This window comes from Nelumbo lutea, chromosome 3 (assembly GCF_056320005.1).
Source record: "Nelumbo lutea isolate HS-2025 chromosome 3, American lotus-T2T, whole genome shotgun sequence".
Taxonomy (NCBI): domain Eukaryota; kingdom Viridiplantae; phylum Streptophyta; class Magnoliopsida; order Proteales; family Nelumbonaceae; genus Nelumbo; species Nelumbo lutea.
The window spans coordinates 61,775,868-61,797,667 of NC_142686.1; the positions used below are offsets into that span (position 1 = coordinate 61,775,868).

Sequence of the window (21,800 nt, forward strand, 5' to 3'; positions counted from 1 at the left end):
GTGAGAACTATGTTCCATAGGCCAAGTCGGTGGAAGTTTTTCTCAAGGCAAAGAGAAAAGTGAAGCATGTGAAAGAAGAAAAACCACCGGCTGACTCTCTAGGGTTTGATGATTGGGAATAGGAGGATGCTCAAATCATGACATGGCTATGGAACAGTATGGAACCCAAAATAAGTGCCAACTTCATGTTCTTAGATACAGGTAAGGACATATGGGAACATGCCAAGAAGCTGTATTATGGGCAAGATAATACTACAAGGGTATATCAGCTCTATCAGGAGTACTTTGGTCTACAACAAGGAAATAAAACCCTAGAAGAGTACTATGCCAGTATGAAGAACCTCATAAATGAACTCAATGTCTATCATCCTCTCACTCCAGATGTTAAGGTTCAGCAACAACAGAGGGAACAACTAGATGTCACAAGGTTCTTAGTGGTGTTGAAATCAAAGTATGAACCAGTTAAAGCCCAAATATTGGGAGGCTCTACCCTTCCTACACTTGAGGAAGTGTTTGCTCGACTTCGCAGGATTTCTTTGGGACAGATAGAGAATCCCACACAGTCTGATAGATCAGCTTTTGTAACAGCCAGAGGAGGTGGACGTGGTACGAAGGGGGGAGGACGAGGAGGTCGTGGTGGTTCCATATTTGGCCGTGGTGGTGGTCGTGACTCAGGGGGAGGCCGTGGCAAAGAAAAAGACAGCTCTACAAGGACTAAACTGCCCCTACTTAAGTATGGGACAGAGAGCCTCTAATAAGACTACCACATAAGCTCATAACTTAACCAAGGTGAGATGACTAATCTACCCTTATTCGGCTAACTCTAACACCTAGGTTCCACCTTATTAATCAAAATTAGCCAATGATCAGTAAATATGTGGAGTAGAAGTGTCATTGGCCACCTAATGGACATGATTACCACTTTGAGCCAGCTTGAAATTCTTTTCAAACATGATATTAAATCTTAATTTTCATTATACAATAAATTATTTGGTTGATCTATTGAAATTTAGAATCGTTTGCACTTTCAATGAGTTTAAATTTTGGTTGAACCCAATTTATCATGTAGTTTTGAATATTTGGAACAAGATAATAATTTAAAAGGGTCTAACTATATTTTGCATACTTCACAATATGCAAAATAGCACTCTATATTTTTGCATTTTTTTAAACCATATACTTTTTCATATTTCACAATGCTTCCACCATGACTATAATTTTTATAATATTTCTATACAACACTTCTAACATTTCTGACACGTTTCTTATACTTGGATGATCGATATTTCCACCGACACCAACATTTTAAACCTTGTCTAAGAAGGAAGAGAGATGGTCTACTGGCAGTTTGCTCTTGTGTGGTGACTTTTGATCCAAAGTGTTGATCCTTTCCAAAGAACCTACTCTTCAGTGGCAGAGGTGTGCTGGTGGTCTGCCATGAAAATATGATTTCCAGAAGAGAGGGAAAGAAAAGATGGTAAGGTGCAAAGAAGGATATGCAACCCTCCCCATCCTGCCAAAAATGAAATGGAGACAAATTACCATTTTTGTAGAGAGATTGGAGAAATTGAATGACTCAGTGGTAAGACCATGTTTATGTTGTATATATCAGCTGTATATTTTCTTTCCCGTGTACAGTTTTCTATTTTATTTGTTGTATCATTCTTCTCTTTTGTAAGGGACATTTTTGTCCTTTCATGGTTCCTTTTGAATTAATATAAAGTTTTCTTTTTGGGTGTGTGAGGTAACAGACCCGATTCAAGCTTGTGACGTTTGAACTGCTCTAACATGGTATCAGAGCAGGTTCAATCCTCTCTTCTTTGATGACTTCTTTCTCTTTCATAAGACCAGTGTTTAGGGCTTCCAAATTGTCTATTTGCATCAGGTTTTGTGGTCATCTTGAAGCAGTTTAGATCTGAACAAGAAGGCTCCTTTTTTTGGTGAAAGATGCCTGTCAGGCAGGTAGTTTCCCCAACATCTTCCATGGGTAGCAACACGAAATTTTACCAGAATCAACATATTCCTCAATGAACACTACCAGCACTTTGTGGAGTACAAGAGATAGTTTCCCCAACATATTTCCATTTCCACTTCCATGGGTTGTAGCATGAAATTTTACTGGAATCAATATATTCCCCAGTAAACACTACTGGCACTATGTGGAGCACAAGAGATAGTATTATAACGTAAGATGGTGACAATATTGTAGATATGTGAAGTTACAATGTTATTGCCCAACTAACTAACATGATTATCAATTTACCACTTTGAGCTAGCTCAATATTCATTTCAAATATGAAGTTAAATATTAGATTTTGTTTGTGTAATAGATTATTTGGTTTATATATTACAGCCATTTACATTTTCTATGAGTTTAAATTTTGCTTTAACTCATTCTATCATGAAGCTCACTTAAGGTTCACAAGGCAACTTCAAAACATATTCTTTTCTCTATAACCTTAGTTTCTTAGCTTTGTTTAATGATTTGGAACAAAACAATAATTTAAAAAGGTGTGCCTATGCTTCTTTAATCATTTCATACAATATCATTCTTTATTTTGCATATTTTACAATGTTTATGTTGTTGGAGTTGCTTTTGTTTCTGCTGTTAGAGTGCTGTCAGTCTAGAGTGCTGTCAGCATGCTCTTTTCTTTGTTTAATTTTTTTATTATTAGGGTGTGACACCAAGGGCATGATTGTAATTTTCTTTTATTTTATTTACTTCATGTTATTATAAATAAGAATCTGGACACTGTCAGCCCAACCTTTTGACTCTCAAACACTTTTCTTCCTCTCCTCTTCTCTTCTCTTCTCTTCTCTCTTCTCTCCTCCCCTCTCTCCTCTCTCTTCTAGAAAGAAAACAGTTTACACCATGACCATAATTTTGCAATATTTCCATATGATATTTCCAAAACTTTCTTCTTCACCTCTTCAACCTCCTCCTCCTCCCTCCTTCCTCAAATCAACCTGGTACTCCAGTATTTTATTTTCTATTTAAAAAAAAAAAACTTTTGGAAACGAAACAGGAGTTCTGCCCCCTTCTTCTTCTTCTTCTTAAACAGGGGCTGCACCCCAACTTTCTAAAACTTTCCTGTATTTTTTTGCACTATTTTTTAATAATGCTTTTTTTTTTACGAAACAGGGGCTCTGTCCCTTTATTTTTCTCTCCTTTTTTCGCAGCACTCTCCCTTTTTATTAGCCTGAAACAGGGCCTCTGCCACCTTAAACACAGTTCAAGCCTCTTACTCCTATTTTTCTTTTTTGCTCCATGTCCTCTAACTCCTATGTTTTTTTTTCTTTTTTAAGAAATCTTTTTTGGGAACAAAACAGGGGCTCTGCCCCCTTATATTTCTCTTTTTTTTGCTACATTCCTCCTTTTTTGTTGGCCTGAAACAGGTATGATGTATATGATGGAATTTTATGTTTTATTTGAATGAATTTATTGCTAATAACCAGTATACAGCATGTTGGTCAGTATAAAAAACTAAAACAGTAGCTTAAGAAGGGTTAGGGATCTTTGTTTTATACTTTCAAATTCCAACACCTAGGCGCCTTGACAACTATGCTTTGGTGCTGTCAAGGCTTCTTATACTTGATGGTGAGAATGTTAATAGACCCAGGAAAAAAGCATAAAGGAAGGATTTCCACCATAACCAGGCCTTTACTAGTCTCTAGTGTGCAAAAACTGGGTTGGGTAATCCCAGTGTCCAAAATCACTCTATTTGGTTTGGAAGGCATGAGGATTGTTGCCTCTTTCAATTCTAGTTTGCTTGCTACCACGTCCAGGATTACCCGCCAGTCCCTTACTTCATTCTTGGTCAGCCATCATAAGCATGCCAAGGGTTTGGAGCCATCATAAGCATGCCAATGGTATCTCCAATTCCTTCCTCTCTCTTCTGATCTCTACCTTTTTCTGCATCACTTCCTCCTAATTTCTGCTGGTTTTCCTCCTCTTCCAGTGTCACATCATACCATGTTAGATACTCTTATAGGAGTTCTACTATAGCATTCCATCCATCTCCAAGTAAGTTGTCTTCAACCATAACCATACTGTTCTGTTAACGTCAGAAACCAGCCCTTTAGGTTATTTTTCTGTTCCACCTAGAAAAGCCTTTCCTTCCATCTTCAGTGTGTTCTTCCACCCTGGCATTTTCACCAACTGGATCACTCCATCTATCAACCCTTTAAACCATCTTGCCATGTTGCTTTCCAAGAAGACATTTGCTCTCCTTCCTTCTCTGACCTTCAGAGACCCTTTTCCTCTGATTCTATTCTCCTCGATCAGAAAAGTCTTTGCCTCAATCTTTACTTCGTAGCAGCCTCAAAACCTCCTTTCCCCATTGTTGATGTAAGAGTGCTATCTTCTTTCTCTAATATTGGCATTTTTTTCAACTGCCACTACATCATAGCCTCTGAATATGTACTTTCTAGTAGTGAAACTTGCTCATCAATCTTTCTATTAGCAACAATACAAGATCATTAAATTGTTGTGCAACTTTTCTCCCTAATTCCTATATTTCCCATGATTTCACCTTAGGGAGAATGATTGGTAGAGGCTGCATGGTCAATGGACTTTACATTTTAGAAAATGAGGTTGTTTCAAATGCTACGAAGTTTGCTAGTTTTACGAGTTAATGTGTTGGTCAAAGCAATAAAAGCCAAATATACCTATGGATTTTCATCTTGGGCATGTGTAGTTTGAGTCCCATAGAGAAAATATTACATTGAAATCCCTGATTATGTGTTTTCTTCCCAAATAATCCCCATTTGACACACCTAGTATAGTTTGATCACTCCAACAACCCTCAACCCTAAGTTTGCCTGGAAAAAAAAAAACATCAATTTATTAGTAGTTATTGCAAAACAAATGAATTTTTATGTACATAGGTCAAATTATAGTTATTTACTTGAAAAAAGCATCCCCTTTCTTTCTACTGATCTTTCCATCTCTTAAAATAAATATGAAACAACCAGTAGAGCAAAAGGCAATTAACTTGGTCAACTGTTAAGTATGAACTGGGACCTGCCTCAGCAAAAACATATGAACTCTCCCTTTATAGACAATAAGATTTGTAGCTTCCGAGTTTTTCATCCCCTAAAATAAATATGGAAACAAAATTAGAAGCAATTGGTGGAGCAAGGGTAGGAAAAAAGAGTAAAAACCTCCTATCCTTATTCCTAATATTTTTTATTACTAATTAAGGGGGGAAATACCGTCTTTTTTATCAAAGAAATCTGCCTTTATAGAAATAGGCAAATTTTCCCTTTTATATAAGGTAATAAGATTCATCAATTGTATAACTAAATTAACACATAAAATCACAAATCTTACAAGCATTTCCATTCAACTGATCTTTCTTCAATGTGTCATCTTATGGTACAATGTCTTATCGGCAAAATGAACCCAAATGTTTCACAATCGTGAACTGATCCTATTCAAGCTTAAGGTGTCTGTGTTCCTGTCAGTGTAGTTTACTTCACTTTTTATCCCTCTAGCGGTTGCAGTACTATTACTAGCTTCAGAACATAGGTAAGAAAGAGACTGTAGCCATGAAACTAAAGTTGGTTTCCGAGTAACATCATCGGACTCTGCAACCTGTGAATATATCTCACCAAGTACCATGTCTTGTCCATCTTTTGGCAGTTGGACAATAAACTGTGATAACAGCTTCATTAGGTTCGGTAGCACCTGAGCCAAATTAGAAGAATATGTTGTTAGCAACATATAAAAAAATCAAACGATATGCAGCTCCACTATATCTTCTACTTTTAAGTTATCTTCCAATTATTTATTGGTATTTGAAAATCTAGCTTAACGTTGACAACAGGCATCCCTGCTATCATAACAATTTTTTTGGCATATGGTTAAGAAATTAGATCAGTGCTCCAGACAGTTAATTGATTATTCTAACAAGGAAAAAATTGAAGGCATGGAAGAAAAATATGCATATATAAATGGGGGCACATGGTTTACGATGATAGTGATGATGATGGAGATGACGACAATTTATAATCATTAAAGTTCATCATCAGAAATCATACATAAATTGGTAAGTAAAAGCATTAGATACCTGTATATCCACTAGAGAAATGAGGCGCAGAAGCAACTCAAGAACCTTCTTACAGGACTCTGAATCTCCTTGCCAATTCTTCCATATGTTAGCATCCTCAACCATGGCTTCTCTACAGAGACTATAAGCTTTCTCAACAAGACTATGGATACAGTAAAATATCGATGGACTTCCACCAGGAAGATGCCGAACTAAGGCAGCGACACCAGCAGCCATTCCTTCGAAAGGGGTGATCGCAGGATATGCCTACACTCATTGAAGGAAAAGACTCAGCAACTGGCCTCTGAATATCAAGAGGATTACTACTAATTTTATATACCTCTAGAGATCTCTGAATGTAATAGAAAACAAGCTGCTCCTTTGTTGACGTTCTATCATCCTGATTAGAATCCTTCCGAGAGGATACAAAAGCCACAAAAACTGAATGTGAAGCCCGAGCTACTTTTCCATTATGATGTCCCATATATCTGATTTTGTTCATGTTAAGGAACTAAAATACTAAGCCAAGATTTAGAACAGATTCTCCTTACTTTGGAATCTTATAATGGTATCAGTGAAGGATACAAGAACATGGCTGGAGCTACCAATTTCCTGAACAATAGAACAGGAACGCGTTCCATGCACGTAGGGATAACCCGCAGATAAAATAAGATGCGAGCAGTCTGCACATCATCCTTCAACCAAATATATTCCATTTTCCCCAAGAAAGAAGAGCCTACAATATGACAAGGTTCAGCACTTGGATAGTTATTACTCTTACTAAGATGAAATGAATGGAGAGAACTCATTTTATTATCCTCCTACAAAGAAATGCTAGAATTAGTAAAGATTTAAAGCATGGTTGAATTGGATACCTTTTTGATTTGTCAAATCAACATAAGACGGCATTGAGCCAACAAAAGAGGCACAAGCAGAATCATACTCCTGAACAGTTTTGACAACTGCTCGGATTGTATCAGTATATTCTGCTAACCGTATACGCCTGAAGTACTCCATACAAGAGAATGAAACCAGTATCTTGACTGAAACCTCTATTTGTGCTTCCAGGGGAAGTTTTGATTTTAAATGGTGTTTTGTAACTACTGACGCAAAGACCACAACCATAAGGAAAGCGGCCTCAGCAATTTTCTCTAGATCATCAATCAACTCCTTTCCTTTACTTCGAAGCACCAACTTAACCTGTCGGTGCCCTGAGTACATATCATGGCAGTAGCTCCATATAAGATTCTCCACAACCCTCTTGGTCTCTTCATCTGCAGATGAATATTGGTTGCAAAAGACACCAGTTATTGCACCTGCTTCCTTAAAAAGAACGCCATTCAGATGTTCTTTAATCTCACTAAACCTTAGTCCAGCAGGATAACCAGGTGGATATTCAGCGGTTTTTTCATAGAAATATGGTAAAGGGAATACCTCAATCAGCAGCGCAGATGCAAGACACAAAAGAAGAGGGGCACGGAAAGAAACTGAACCACTTCGAGACAATCCCAAGGAGATACATTGTATGAGGAGACGGTTGTTAGGATCAACAGTCGTGTCTAGGAGATCCCCTGTTTTAGAGACCAAATTTCTAGCTAAAACTTCAATGCATTCTTCAGCAGAAACCCTGTGTTGCGCACTGATCTCCAGCCTATTACCACTAGAAACGGCCTTGTTGAAAGCCCTCAATACTCCAGCTGCAGCCATGACCACTGCAAACGGAGCATAATTTGGGTGAGAGATCCCAAAAATCTCTCGGCAAAGAAATTCAATTTTCCTCCAATTCCGTGAACTAATGGAACCAGAAACCACCCATTCCATCAAATGCAGAATGATAAGACCGTGGGAAAGATGACTACAAGGACCACCATTCTTATTCCAAATGCCAAACAGAGAATCCAAGATTTTACCAAAATGAGCAGAATCAGTAGAAGATAGAGTGTACCCAATTCCAGCAAGAACCTCAGGGACAAGTACCTCTCTCGACCCGATAACTCGGTATTCATCTTCCAACAGCTTACATAAAAGCTCCAAGCAGACTCCTTTAGAGCTTCTAGACAATACAGGCACCAAAGACAGGGCACCCAGAAGCAGAATAGCTTCGCAGACGACCGAATAACTCTTCTCACTATCGAACTGGGCAGAGAGAAAACGGGAGAGAAAAGAAACAGTTGACTCGACGAGAGACGGAGAGGGTTTGGAGGACTTCCTGGCCCAGATGTAGAGGAGCCTGAGAAAGAGGGGATGGGATTCCTGAGGGAGAGATATATGGGGAGAGGAGAGAATGGAGAGCAGAAGCTTTGCCTGCGGGTCGGCGACGTGCAGAGAGGTTTGGGAGTTAAGGAGGGTTTGGAGTGATAAGATGTGGTTAGATTGGAAGGTTTGGTGTTGAAGGGCGTCTCTGAGTTCAGCCCATGCTTGAATGATGGCTCGAGCAGATGAAGGAGGAGACGGCCTACTGCTGCCACTACTGCTATTGCTCTTCAGCCATTCTTCAAGAAATATGGTTTGGGGTTGCTTTGCCATAGCCTCTCATCGACAACGATAAACAGTACGTTGAGTTCAACAAGAAAAGACACAAATCAATAGCAGTCCAATAATTACTTCCAGCATTCACTCCACCGATATCAATGGCCAGGGCCTCTCCTTCGGTCCTTCCTTTTTTTCTGAGCTTCCTAATTCCGGCAGGAATTTCAACAGCGCCTGCAACCCAACTCATATGGGGCTGAGAGAAAACTTGAAATCGAGAAACCCATATCGTCTCTATGATAAATCGAACTCCAAATCACCAATCTGCTGATTGCTGATTCCCTGCAGCATTTTTGAGTTCGCACTTCGAATTTCGATTAATTCGCCTAAAAGATAGAAATAGTTGATTGCCTGTAAAAAAAAAATAGGGTAAATTACAACCGTGAGACAAAAACCCCTCAGTTAGCTTTCCGTTAAAATCCGCCGTTACAATATTTTGTAATCTCCATACTATCCTTGTAATAATTATTTTGTAATCTCCATACCATCCTTTATTCTTCCCGCTTTCCTCTGTTTTCCATTACTCTCAGCCAAAGCCGTGGCAACTCGTTGCAGAGGCTAATTCGGTTGTTGAAAATAGACTACAAGGCCTGCTCCATTGTTTCACTAAGCCAAAAACTTGAAAGGCTCGGGATCTCTATAGGTTTAGTTACCTCAATAAAGATATAATAATCTAACACCGCCGAAACTCCCCCTAAATTTTCTTCACTTTAGCTTGCTCAAGGTGTTGTCATTATGAATATCCAAAATTTGGGAATAAAACATGAATTAAAAAAAAAAACCCTCTAGCTTTCCAGTTTATCCTCCTTCCGTGCGGTTTCTCGATCTGATTCTCGCTCCAATTCCTTGGCCGCCTCTTCCTCCATGGCCTTCTCCGCCTGAAGTATCGGTTCATAGTAGTCGGCGTGACCACATTCTCCCTCATCATCTTCACCTTCTTCTTCTTCCTCTTTGCCTTCTCCTTTGCTTCGAGGGACGTGCAAAACTTATGGGTTTTGACCTTCCAGGGTTTCGTTGTTGATAGAGGGTTCTGAGACCTGTTTTGGGACTTGATTTTTGTGTTTAACGGTTTCAGATGAAGCATTGGAAGTTGCAAGGGATAAATTATCCAGGATTTCAGTACCAGAGGAAACCATGTTGATCTCTTTAGGGTTTCTAGTGATCGTGGTAGTTGTCGTCGCTAGGGTTGTGTTGCCGCTGGTAATGGTGTTGACTGTTGGTTGAGAAAGAGGTTAAACCCTAAACCCTCTGAGCTATATAAAATTCGAATCCTCCCTCGAGACATCATGGGTGAGGGTATGGTAACAAGTTGACTTCCACCAAGAATAGGAAAGAGGAATCGATCCTATATAGTGGATGTCAAAGTCGGTACATTTGAAAAGTAAATAAAAGAAAAACTTAAGGAGGCGTGGCCTTATCATTAACCATGAAATCTTGAATGGGACCATTTTCTCCCAAAACTTTCTTGGTTGATGAGAGGCCACGCGTCCTCAAAAGATGAACACGTAACAACTAAGCTGATAATAGTCGAAGATGCTGAACCCCCACAATTTCATGGCTTTTTCTCTCATGTACTAATAATTATTAGTATGGGGATTAAAGTGGATTTCAACGAAAAAGCTAACGGAAGGGTTCTTTGTGTCACGGTCATAGTATAAGGTAGGGGTCTTTGTCATAGACCTAATAATATAGGGGGTTTTTGTCATTTATCTAAAAATAAATAAATTACAAAGAGTTACACAAGACGAGGAGTTACACAAGACGGGGTAACTCTTTCCCGAGAATCAGAAAAGCAAATTACACCAAGACTAAACAAAATACAATCAGCATTAAATGGGCCCCTAATTGGAGCATTCTTGGCAAACCAGTTTGCAGCTTGATTTGCTTCTTGATACACGTGTCTGATCTCTGATGCAAACCAGTTTCCAAACTTTCAACTTCTCCTTGACTTCAGTTATTGAATTATTCTTGAACTCATTCCAATAGTCAATTGCTCTATCATGATAATTTGAGGAGGAGATGACTAATTACTAAAGCACTTTTCATTTCTATTTTTCCAAAAACACCAAAGTATAAACGCTATCTTCTCTCTAAACAAATTATCATTATTGGAACCTTGATCTTTAGAAATTCTATCACACCAGGCATTAACCGACTCGTCATTACCATTAGGAATTGGGAGCACTGTGTTGACAAGCATCCAAATCCATTCAGTAAAATTACATTTAATGAACAAATGGTCAGTATTCTTCTACTTACTACAAAGATCACAATCCGGATTAATATTAAGACCTCTTACAATAAGCTTGTTCTTCGTGGGCAGAAAGAGAAAAATTTTAATACTACATTCTTCATTATAGGTTGTCCTAACAGAGAATTTGCCATCCAGAGTAAACTTCCAAATTATCTTATCCTCCAAATTATTAGAGGACATTAAGATGGGTTTAATACGGTGCCACAGAATCGGACACCAAAGATCTAATGAGATATTCCTTCCAAACCTTTCTATCCTGATCAATCACACTACTAACCAGCATCTCCAAATTTGGGATACTATCTGGGTTGACATCATCTAAAATAGAAGTATTTCTAGCCGATATATATGCCACCTCATTCCTCTTTTAATCAAATCCCTTGAATCAAGAATTCCTCTCCAAGCCTAAGAGATACCATTTTTTAATTCAACTTCCCAAAAATTGCAAGTGGACAAGTATTTGCACCTCATTTTTCTTACCCAAAGATTGTGGGTTGTTAATAATTTTCCACCCCAACTTGGCCTTATTGATCCATTGAAGATTTTTTAAACCTAAACCCCCTTGATCTTTGGAAGTACACACTTTCTTCCAGTTCACAAGGTGGATAGGACTTTGAGATCTTGACTTTGACCAAATAAACTCTCTCTAAGCTTTCTCTAAATCATTGATAACATTAACGGGGATTTTAAATTAAAGATTGCATCACAAATTAAGGGATCATGTAAGTTGAAGTGTTAATTAGGGTTAGCTTACCTGCAAGTGAAAGAGTGTTCTTTTTCCATCTTGCAAGTTTCCTAGTCATTTTCTCACAAAGGAATTTAAAGTCCTCCTTAGACACCCTGCCCGAAATAATTGGAGCACCCAGATACTTTTTGTTTTTAATCTCAAGGGGATTTTTGAGAATTCCAGACATAATATTTGGGTGTCTATTAGGAATATTTTTAGAGAACCTAATAACTGATTTTGAGAAATTTGGGATTTGACCCGAAGTAATGGCTAATTTGCCAAGGATTTCTTTAATCTTGAGAAATTCATCAATTGAGCCTTTGGCAAAGATAATGCAATCATCAGCAAAGTAGAGGATAGGGATGGTTAGACCACCCCGAGAAGCCTTACAACTAATTAGCTTTTCCCCATTTAAGGATTCCCCCTCTAATTTCTTAGAGAGTGCTTCAGTACATAGCACAAAAATATACAGAGAAAGAGGGCCACCCTATCTAATGCCCCTACTGGCTTTTACTAATCTAGTGGGTGATCCATTAATTAGAATTTGAAATGAAACATATTTTATACATTCCATTACCCAATTAATCAATCTTTTTGTGAAAATAAAATTTATTTAATACTTTTTCAATAAAATCTCATTCTAATCTATCATAGGCTTTATCCATATCATTCTTGCAAGTCATAATGCCCATCTTACCTTTCTTCTTTTTCATGGTATGTAACATCTCGTGAGCTATAATAATATTGTCAGTAATTTTCCTGGTGGGCACAAAGGAACTCTGGTAAGGGGAAACTATACCATCTAGAAATGGCTTGATACAGTTCACTAAAATCTTTGAAATGATTTTGAAGACCACATTGCATAAACTAATGGGTCTGTAATTGTTGACACCTTCAGGATTCTCACATTTAGGGATAAGGGTGATAAATGTTTTATTTAAATTCTGATTCATTTTCCCATAATGGAAGAAGGCCTTTATAGTTTTACACACCAAGTCCCCAATAATAGTCCAAAATTTCTTAAAAAATAAGACATTAAGACCATCTGGACTAGGGGCCTTCAACTCTTTCATAGAGAGGAGGGTATTATACATTTCCTGTTTGTAACTTCCTGACATAATTTATTATTAATTTCCTCAGAAGCACAATGATTAATATTGGAAATGAAGCTACCCACCTCACTAGTTCATTTAGATTTAAATCTCTCTTCAAAATTCCTACAAAAAAAATCTTTAATGTCTTCCTCCTTTTTCATCCAATCGTTGTTCTCATCCTTTATTTTTCTAATTTTATTTCTATTCCTTCTAATGGTAGCAATAGTATGAATAAATTGTTATTCTTGTCCCCAAGCTTGGGCTAATCGACTCTCGATTTTTGGGCCCAAAAAACCTCTTCACACGAGAGGGTGATGTTCAGGAGTTTTGGGAGAGCTTTTTCTTTATTGATAAGTGCCACATTGTTTGGATCACCCTCCAACTGCTCTTGGACATTTTGAAGATTTTTGATAATTTCCTCTTTTTCCTTTTTAATATTCCCAAAATGATATATATTCCATTGTTTCAATTCTTTAACAAGATTCTCTCTCTTTTTATTAACTTGGAATGCTCTAGTACCACTAACCTCAATGTTCCAAGCTTTCCTTATCACTTCATCAATACTAGGATCTAAACACCACATGGCCTCAAAATGAAAAGGTTTCAGGCCCTTGGGCCCATTGGAGGTGGTGTGAAGGACAAGAAGAGTATGATCCAATGCCAAGAACGGGAGGTTTAACAATCTACTTGATGTAAATTCACATCTCCAATCAGCATTAATAAGAACCCAATCAATTCTCACTTTGGTTGAACTGTTTTTCCAAGTAAATTGAGAACCCTCCATCTCCATATCGATTAAATTACAATAATCTATCATTTGATTAAATTCTCTAATATGGTGAGGGTAAACTTTCCAACCACATTTTTTTTTTTGTTTTCATTACTCCTAATGGAGTTAAAGTCGCCTTTTAGGTACCACGTCCCATTGGTATTATAAAAAATATCCTTTAGCCAATTCCAGACCATATTCTGTTCAGTTTTACAAGGGGGGACATAAATGAACGTATTAAACCAAGACTTATTGGAATTCAAATCAATGATAAAGGTATGCACTAAATGATCATTGGATATAACATTAACAAAGCACAAAGATGAGCCCCACATCACCCAAAGACCCCCATCAAAACCAATAAACTCAACTAAATGATTTTTATCAAACCTAAATGAATTGACAATTTCCCTTGCTCTAATAGGGTTAACTCGAATCTCCATCAAAAAACATATACCGGGATTATAGATTCTAATTAGTTCCTAAACTTGCCATCTAAGTTAGAGCTTATCTGCTCCTCTTACATTCCACTTAGAAATTTCATTAATTCTTGTTAATATTAATAGGACCCTACTCGTCCTCAAATGTGATTGGGCCAACTTCCTCATTGGGGGCCAAAGCATTAGCAACTTTAATGTTGTAGTGATCCTCCCACTCCTCATTCCCTTCTTGATCGTTCCACTCATCATCCATAGCTTCATTGCTATCCCTTCAACCTCTGTAACATTAGCTTCATCATCAACGTCCTCCTCAATCCCAATACGCATATCTTTGCCTTTATTCTCAATTTAATACTGGATGAGACATTCATCTTTCTTATTTTGATGAGAATAGTCAATCGGGTCAATTGATATGTTAGTTTTCCTCACCCGGTGTTGATTCTGCATCACTTCATAGCATGACCCGAGTTAATGAAACGGGTTTGAAAATTAAATGAGGATCATACCTTGTTATTCTCATTCTCAAGAATGAGAATGAAGGCCTTCCCTTCTTCTATAAAAGGATAGATAGCCCAAGCCAATTCAAGTCTAACAATTAAATGAGGCTCATACCTTGTTTTTTTTTTTTTTGTGCCATAGGCCTAAAGCCTAGCCAAGCCAATTTAACTTTGGCTTGTGTATTTTTTTTTTGTATGTATTACATTTACATATTACTTTGTTTAAAATTTTAAATAACCTAAATTTTATTATTTGATTTCATGGGCTTATAGTCTTTACTTGTTAGGCCCAGAAAGCCCGTAAGCCCAGCCTAGGCTCGTATGTGGCTGGGCTTGGTCTTGCAATATTGGCCTGAGGTATAGGTTGGGCCGGGTTTGGACCCAGCTTAAAACCCTTATCATTGGCGCTAAGCTCGGCCAGAGGTTGGCCCATGATCAGCCATACTACCATTGCACACTCTAGCACTAAGGCTGAGTTTAGAGCTCTTGCCTAGGGCTACAATTAAACCGAGCTTTAGTCGAATTATTTGGGTTCGAGTTTGGTTAGGCCTAGTTTGAGTTCGAAGCTAACCGATTTCAATTGAGCTTGAATCTCATGATAGTCTTGATTGGTTATTCAAACCCAAATTCGACTGGTGAAAATCTTGCCAATGCAACTATTGAAATTCCTTGGTTTTGTCCACTCTTGTGGGACATTGGTGTTTCTTTTCCTTCTCTGCCAATTATTCATGATGATAATGCAGGAGCTACATACATGGCTGCGCACCCCATTTTTCATGCCTGAATGAATCATATCAAGGTTGATTTCCACTTCCTTCGTGACCTCTTCCTCTAGCAATTGCTTCTTGTACATTACTTGTCTATCAAAGGCTAGCTTGCTAATATACTTACCAAGTTGTTGCCTTCCTCTCACTTCACTCAACTCTTAACCAAGCTTCATATGCTTGCACTATCCATTCTCTTGAGGGGTGTATGAGGGTATAGGTTCTAAACAAATTAAAACATTATAAATATATAAAATATTATATTTTAAATAATAAATACTATATTATATATATGTATTTATATATAATGCATATTTATTAATTTATAATGTATATAAAATATAATATATATTATAATATACATAAATATATGTATACCGGTCGGTTCGGTTAATCGCCGGTTTTTTATTTTAGTTAACCAAAACCAAACTGGTACCTTTGTTTTTTTTTTTTTTTAAATACCAAATCAAAACTGATTAGCCTAATTTTCGGTTAGACATCAGTCGATTTCTAGTCTGGTTTGATTTTTCGGTTTTTCTTGCTACTTATTCATAACTAATAGGCAAGGAACAAGTAGGAATCTTACCTACACTTTTTCTTAACCCATCTGCCACCCTTTATTCCAAACGTTCAAATTGTGAGGCTTGTGGATCTTCTTGAAGCCAAATAGTACATTTAAATTTATATGCTTGGGCTTTTCTGGGCCCCACATCAGCCTTAACCCTGTCCTACATTTTCTACAATTTTGGCGTTTCCCTACAACTTTTTTTTGTAATTTTTTGCATTTTGTTGCAAATTTTTATACTCCAATGCTATTTTTTGTATTTTCTTCAATTTTCTATGTCTTTTTACAATTTCTCTTTTATACTTTTATTTATTTATTTTTATTATTTTCTAAATGTTTTCTACAATTTTCGATGACTCATATAAAATATATTTTTCACCATTTATTGTGTTTTTATGCATTTTTATTATTATTTGAAAAAAATGATTTTTTTTTTTGTTTTTGTAGTTCAATTTTTATGCATTTAGAATAGAGAAAAAGGTAAGAAAAAAAAGGTTTGATTTGAATAATTGAATGAGAGGGTCAAATGGGTGGGTCCGACTCAGTGTGGATTGTGACCCATTCTGGCCCACTAACATGGGTGGCAAATGGGTTAATTGGTCAATATGGGCGGGTTGGTAATTAACCCTCACACAACCCAACCCAACCCGAACCACCAATTTGCCACCCCAATCAGATACATAGTAAGGGAATGAAATTTACAAATTAAATATGCATGTGTTTTTTTAGGCAAAAGATGAGTTACACAAGACAGAGGGTATCTCTTCCCCAAGAATCAGAAAAACAAATTAAGATCATATGGGATACAATTAGCACTGACTGGAGAGATAGATTGACCATTCCTAGCGAGCCAGTCTACAACTTGATTTGCTTCACGGTACACATGTCTGAATGAGATGCTTGCATTGATCTGTGTTGCTACATTGAGGCACTCTTTGATGATGTTATCCAGATTCCATGAGTGCTGCATCTTCCTTAGACAATTAACCACAAGCTTGGATTCTCCTTCTATGATGATTGGGGAATCCTTGTAGTTAGTGACCATGTTAACCACTTCCCATGCCACCCAAGCTTTAGCTAAATTAATCGATTTGTAACCAATGCAGCAAGCCATAAGATCAAGAATAGCTCCTAAGTGGTTCTTGGCAATACATGCAATGGAGCACCAACCATCTTGTCTACCGGAAGCGTCAAAATTAACTTTAATCATCTTGGGGTTGGGGGGAGACCACACAATTGACTTCCATTCTGCAGAACAATCCTTGACTTCAGCAGGAGTATAATTGTTGATCTCATTCCAATGGTTCAAACGTCTGTCAATAATAATTTGAGGGTGAGAGGCCTTATTACTAAAGCATTTCTCATTTCTATTTTTCCACATAAACCAAAGAAAAATTGCAAGTTTCTCTCTAACAAATTGATCATTATTTGGACCTAGATCTCTAGCAATTTTGGTCCATCATAAATTAAATGAGGTACCACTCTCAATAGGCACTAGAAGCATGGTTTTAACAATCATCCATATTTTCTTAGATAAGTTGCATTTAATGAATAGATGATCAATATTCTCATCTTAGCCACAAAATCCACAATTAGGGTTAATATTGAGACCTTTCACAATAAGCTTACCCTTCATGGGAAGTTTGCCACTAAAAAGAAGGAAGAGAAAAACTTTAATCTTTGGAGGGACTTTCAGTTTCCATATACTTTTCAGACCTCCATCTGAATTTCCAAAGCTTCCACTAATTTGGCACTCCTCATTATAGGCTGAACTAATAGAGAATTTCCCATCCATAGACAACTTCCAAACTATTTCATCTTTGATATTATTCAAGGGAATTATTATAGGTTTAATACAACTCCATACAAGATTAGGCACCAAAGATCGAATGAGGTCTTCCTTCCAAACCTTTATAGCATGATCAATGACACTACTAACCAACATTTCTAAATTTGAGATACTTTCGGGGTTAACATAATCCAAAACAGGGGAATATCTTGCCTATGTGTCCCTCTAGAAATTGACTAAATTTCCTTTACCAATCTTCCAACCCAATCCTATTCTCAATCCCTTGACGCAAGAATACCTCTTCATGACCAAGAGATACCAGTTTTTGGGTTAACATCCCAAAAATTATATTTAGCTAAGTATTTGCAACTCACCACTTTCACCCAAAGGTTTCCTTTGTTGGTAATAATTTTTCATCCCAACTTGGAAAGGAGGGCGTTATTGATCCACTGTAGATTTTTTAACCCAAACCCCATTGACTTTGGGTGTACAAATCTCCGTCCAATTCACCAGATAAATGGGGTTTTGATTTCTTTAATTTGACCAAATAAAATTCCTTTGTGCTTTCTCAAGATCATTAATAACATTTGTGGGGATTTTGAAGTATTGCATTACAAATTGAGGCACCATCAAAGATCAAAGTATTAGTATCGGGTATTGTATCAGATAACTTGGATACAGATACGCTTTGGAAACGCATGGATACGAATGAAAGATATAGAAACACTTGGATACGCTAGTGAAATGCATACAAATCGCATAAATACGTTAATCATAATAAACCAAAAGTTGAATTGTCTATGAATAAGATACAAACTCATGAGAAATGCATACTTTAATAGGTTATATGAAGAGACATATTGTAATGAATGATACCAAGACTCTAGAACATTCAAACATTGTAAAATAATTATCACTGTATCGATTTTATAATTATAGTTTTCAATTTTTATTAAATTTTGGGAATATTTATTAGTTTAGTATTTTATTTAAATAACAACCATTTTTTAAATAATAAATATGTTTTCATTTTTAACATATAATGTTTTTATTTTACACATAATTGTAAAATAAAACAAATAAATCATTTAAGGTAGATAAAATAAATTATATTTAACTTTCAATTTTTGTTAAATTTTTTGGGAAAACTAAATCTTAAATCATTCGTTTCAATTTTTATAATTATAATTTTCTGTTTTCCACTAATTTTGTTGGGAACTTATTTATTTAGTATTTTTATATAATAGCTCTATTTTTTCAAATAATTACTATGTTTTCATTTTTAACATATAATTATGTGTAAAATAAAATATATAAATCATCTAAGGTAGATGAAATATATTATTTTTATAATTTATAAATTTTATTAATTTTTTTGGAAAATTATACCTTAAATTATTTATTTTAGTTTTCATAATACTTTTTTTAACTTGTATTAAAGATGAAAAGCAATCCAAAAGTACTCAATGTACAATTTTGTCAAACTAGACACAGATATACCTCCATATCGGTGTGTATCGGACTGTATCCAATGATATCTTGCGATACGACCCGATACAGAGGCGTACCGTATTGATACACACAACTCGTAGAATACTATCTAGTCGTAGTGTATCCTGTATCCATGATCATGGATACAGATACAATATGCCCCATATCGAGAGTATCATATCAATACCTTAATCTTTGGGCACCATATAAGTTGCAAAGTTCACTAGAGTTAGTTTATCAGCAAGAGAAAGGGAGTATTGATACATGAATTAGGAGAGGTATAAAACTAATAATCCTAGTTCTACTAAGGTCCAAAGTATTGATACAACATGGCCGAAAACATGTATTATAAAAGACAACTATGGAGACATGCAAAATAAAATTTTATGTTCATTAATTAATTTATAATTTTACAATTTTATTAATGTAGTTGATTTTTAATGGATTTTAAATCATAAATAAATACAAATTATTTTTTATTTTCATTCAATAATTTTAGAATCAAAATAATGTAATTATTCTTATATGGAATTTAAAATGAACATTAAAATGTTCTTAAATGGAATTTGTTTCAAATAATTAAGGTCAATTAAAATTTATCCATGTTTTAATTAGTTTTAATTAATTATAATATTATTAATTGAGCCCTAATATTATATGGAATTTAAAAAATGCCCAAGTTTTAACAATTATTATTAAATAATTAATTTTATAATTTGTTAATTAGAATTATTATAATATTATTACCAATAACTTATTATTAAGTCTTAAATTTTTATTATAATATTATTATGAAATCATAACATTAATAATTAATTAATTAAATATAATGATTATAATTAACCCAAAAATAGTATAGTTAGAGATAATTGGAAAATGGTTTTGAATGACCCATTTAACTCGCAACCATATATTGTATGCACTGTTTTGAAAACAAGATTGGATCGGATGATCGGACCGTTTAACATGAGAACTGATCATATCTTTGGGTCCGGTTTTAGACTGAATTGCTTTTTTGGAAAAAAAAAAGTGTTGATTTGGTTAGAGATCTGCTGACCTAAATGATTGAATTGTTGAACCGTTTGACCTAGACCATGATTCATGATTTAATGAAAATTATTTAATTTTTTTAAGGGAGGATTGAAGAGAAATAGATGAGATCAAGAGATGGGGGAGGGACCGATTAAAGTTTCTACTCTAGTGTTTACAACACTAATTGAGGTTTTTGATTACAAGTGCAAATTCAAAGCTGCACCTATGGCAAAGCAACACTACCGATGACTAGGGGTGCTCACCGAGTCGTGGGCATATTTTTGAAACCGAACTGGGGTACCAATTTTTGGAAAACCTGTAATCAAAACCGAATTAAAACCGATAAGTTTGGTTTTTTGGTTTTTGGTTTTTTATTATTTACAATATATTATAGAAAAATATATAAATAGATAATAAAACATTATAAATATATATATATATATATATATAATATTATATTTTAAATAATAAATATTATATATATTTATATATAATGCATATTTATTAATTTATTAATTTATAATGTATATAAAATATAAAATGTCTAATATATAATATATATAATTATAATATACATAAATATATGTATATCAGTCGGTTGGATTAATTGTTGGTTTTTTATTTTGTTTAACCAAAACCAAACTGATACCTTCATTTTTTTTTTAATACCAAACCGAATCTCAACCGACGTGGTTAACCTAATTTTCGGTTCGATTTTAGTCGATTTCCAGTGTGATTCGATTTTTCGATTTTTCTTGCTACTTATTCATAACTAATAGGCAAGGAACAATTAGGACTCTTACCTACACTTTTTCTTAAACCATCTGCCACCCTTCTAGGCAAGCTGCAACTTCTTATTCCAAACGTTCAAATTGTGAGGCTTGTGGACCTTTTTGAAGCCGAATAGTACATTTAAATTTACATGCTTGGGCTTTTCTGGGCCCCATATCAGCCTTAACCCTGTCCTACATGGAAGACAAGGGGACAAGAGCCTAAGACTTGGGCCCGGGCCCAATAGTACTTACCATGTTTAGTAGCACAATTAGGCTTGAAAGTTCAAAGAAACGAAGAGCCCAAGCTCGAAAGGCCAATCCCACTGATTCATTAAACCTTTGTCAATATTAAATTCAAATTTAACTCAAGCCCTCCTCCCTGCTGCAAGTCACCATGAGCATTAAAGGGAATCTCCCCTAAAGCCTGAAGATACAATACAACCCTCAACTCTTGGTGGCGCTTTAGGCCGAAAAAGGGATCAATTGCTTATCCCTGTCCTTCACAACCACATCAACCCTCATTCCCCTGTTCATCGAAGGTTGCTATCTTCTTCTCCAATGAAAACAAACCCAGAATCTCCCTCTTTGCCCTAGAGTTATATCAAAGGCATCAGGCCCATTTAAATCCCTAAGTACCATGGTTTTTAAAACCGAACTAGTGACCGAATCAGTCAGGTGTCTGGTTACTGGTTAGAACGGTCCGACTGTTCGATCCGAATGGCCGACCTGTTCTAACAAAAAATAAAAAATAAAAAAATAAATAAAAAACTTGAAAAATGGTCAAAACAGTTCAAACGATTAACCAACCGGTTCAGCACTTTGCTGACGAATTTTAGTGAAAATCCGGTGTTAAAAAATCATATTGGCTTCCGGTTCTTGGGTTAAACGGACTCAGGGGTGACAGACATGGCACCCCCCATGCCTTAAAAATCCTCAAAATAGTTATTTAAATTTCACATATATTTCGCTCTTTTACCTATGTTTTTTTTATCTTTTGACCCCGCTATCCATTGTATTATACTTCGG

The 21,800-nt window shown here is 35.9% G+C and overlaps 1 protein-coding gene across 1 annotated transcript; it reads right to left on the reverse strand.

Moving 5' to 3' along the window:
- Positions 1-5,314: 5,314 nt before the first annotated feature.
- On the reverse strand, positions 5,315-9,907 carry LOC148865270 (obscurin-like protein). Its single transcript, XM_088980639.1, has 6 exons — positions 9,065-9,907; positions 6,926-8,930; positions 6,636-6,786; positions 6,391-6,538; positions 6,072-6,317; positions 5,315-5,689 (listed from the first exon to the last, which is right to left on the reverse strand). The coding sequence occupies exons 2-6, from the start codon at positions 8,574-8,576 to the stop codon at positions 5,414-5,416; spliced, it is 2,472 nt and encodes an 823-aa protein (XP_088836765.1). The 5' UTR covers positions 8,577-8,930; positions 9,065-9,907; the 3' UTR covers positions 5,315-5,413.
- Between the last annotated feature and the right edge of the window lie 11,893 nt (positions 9,908-21,800).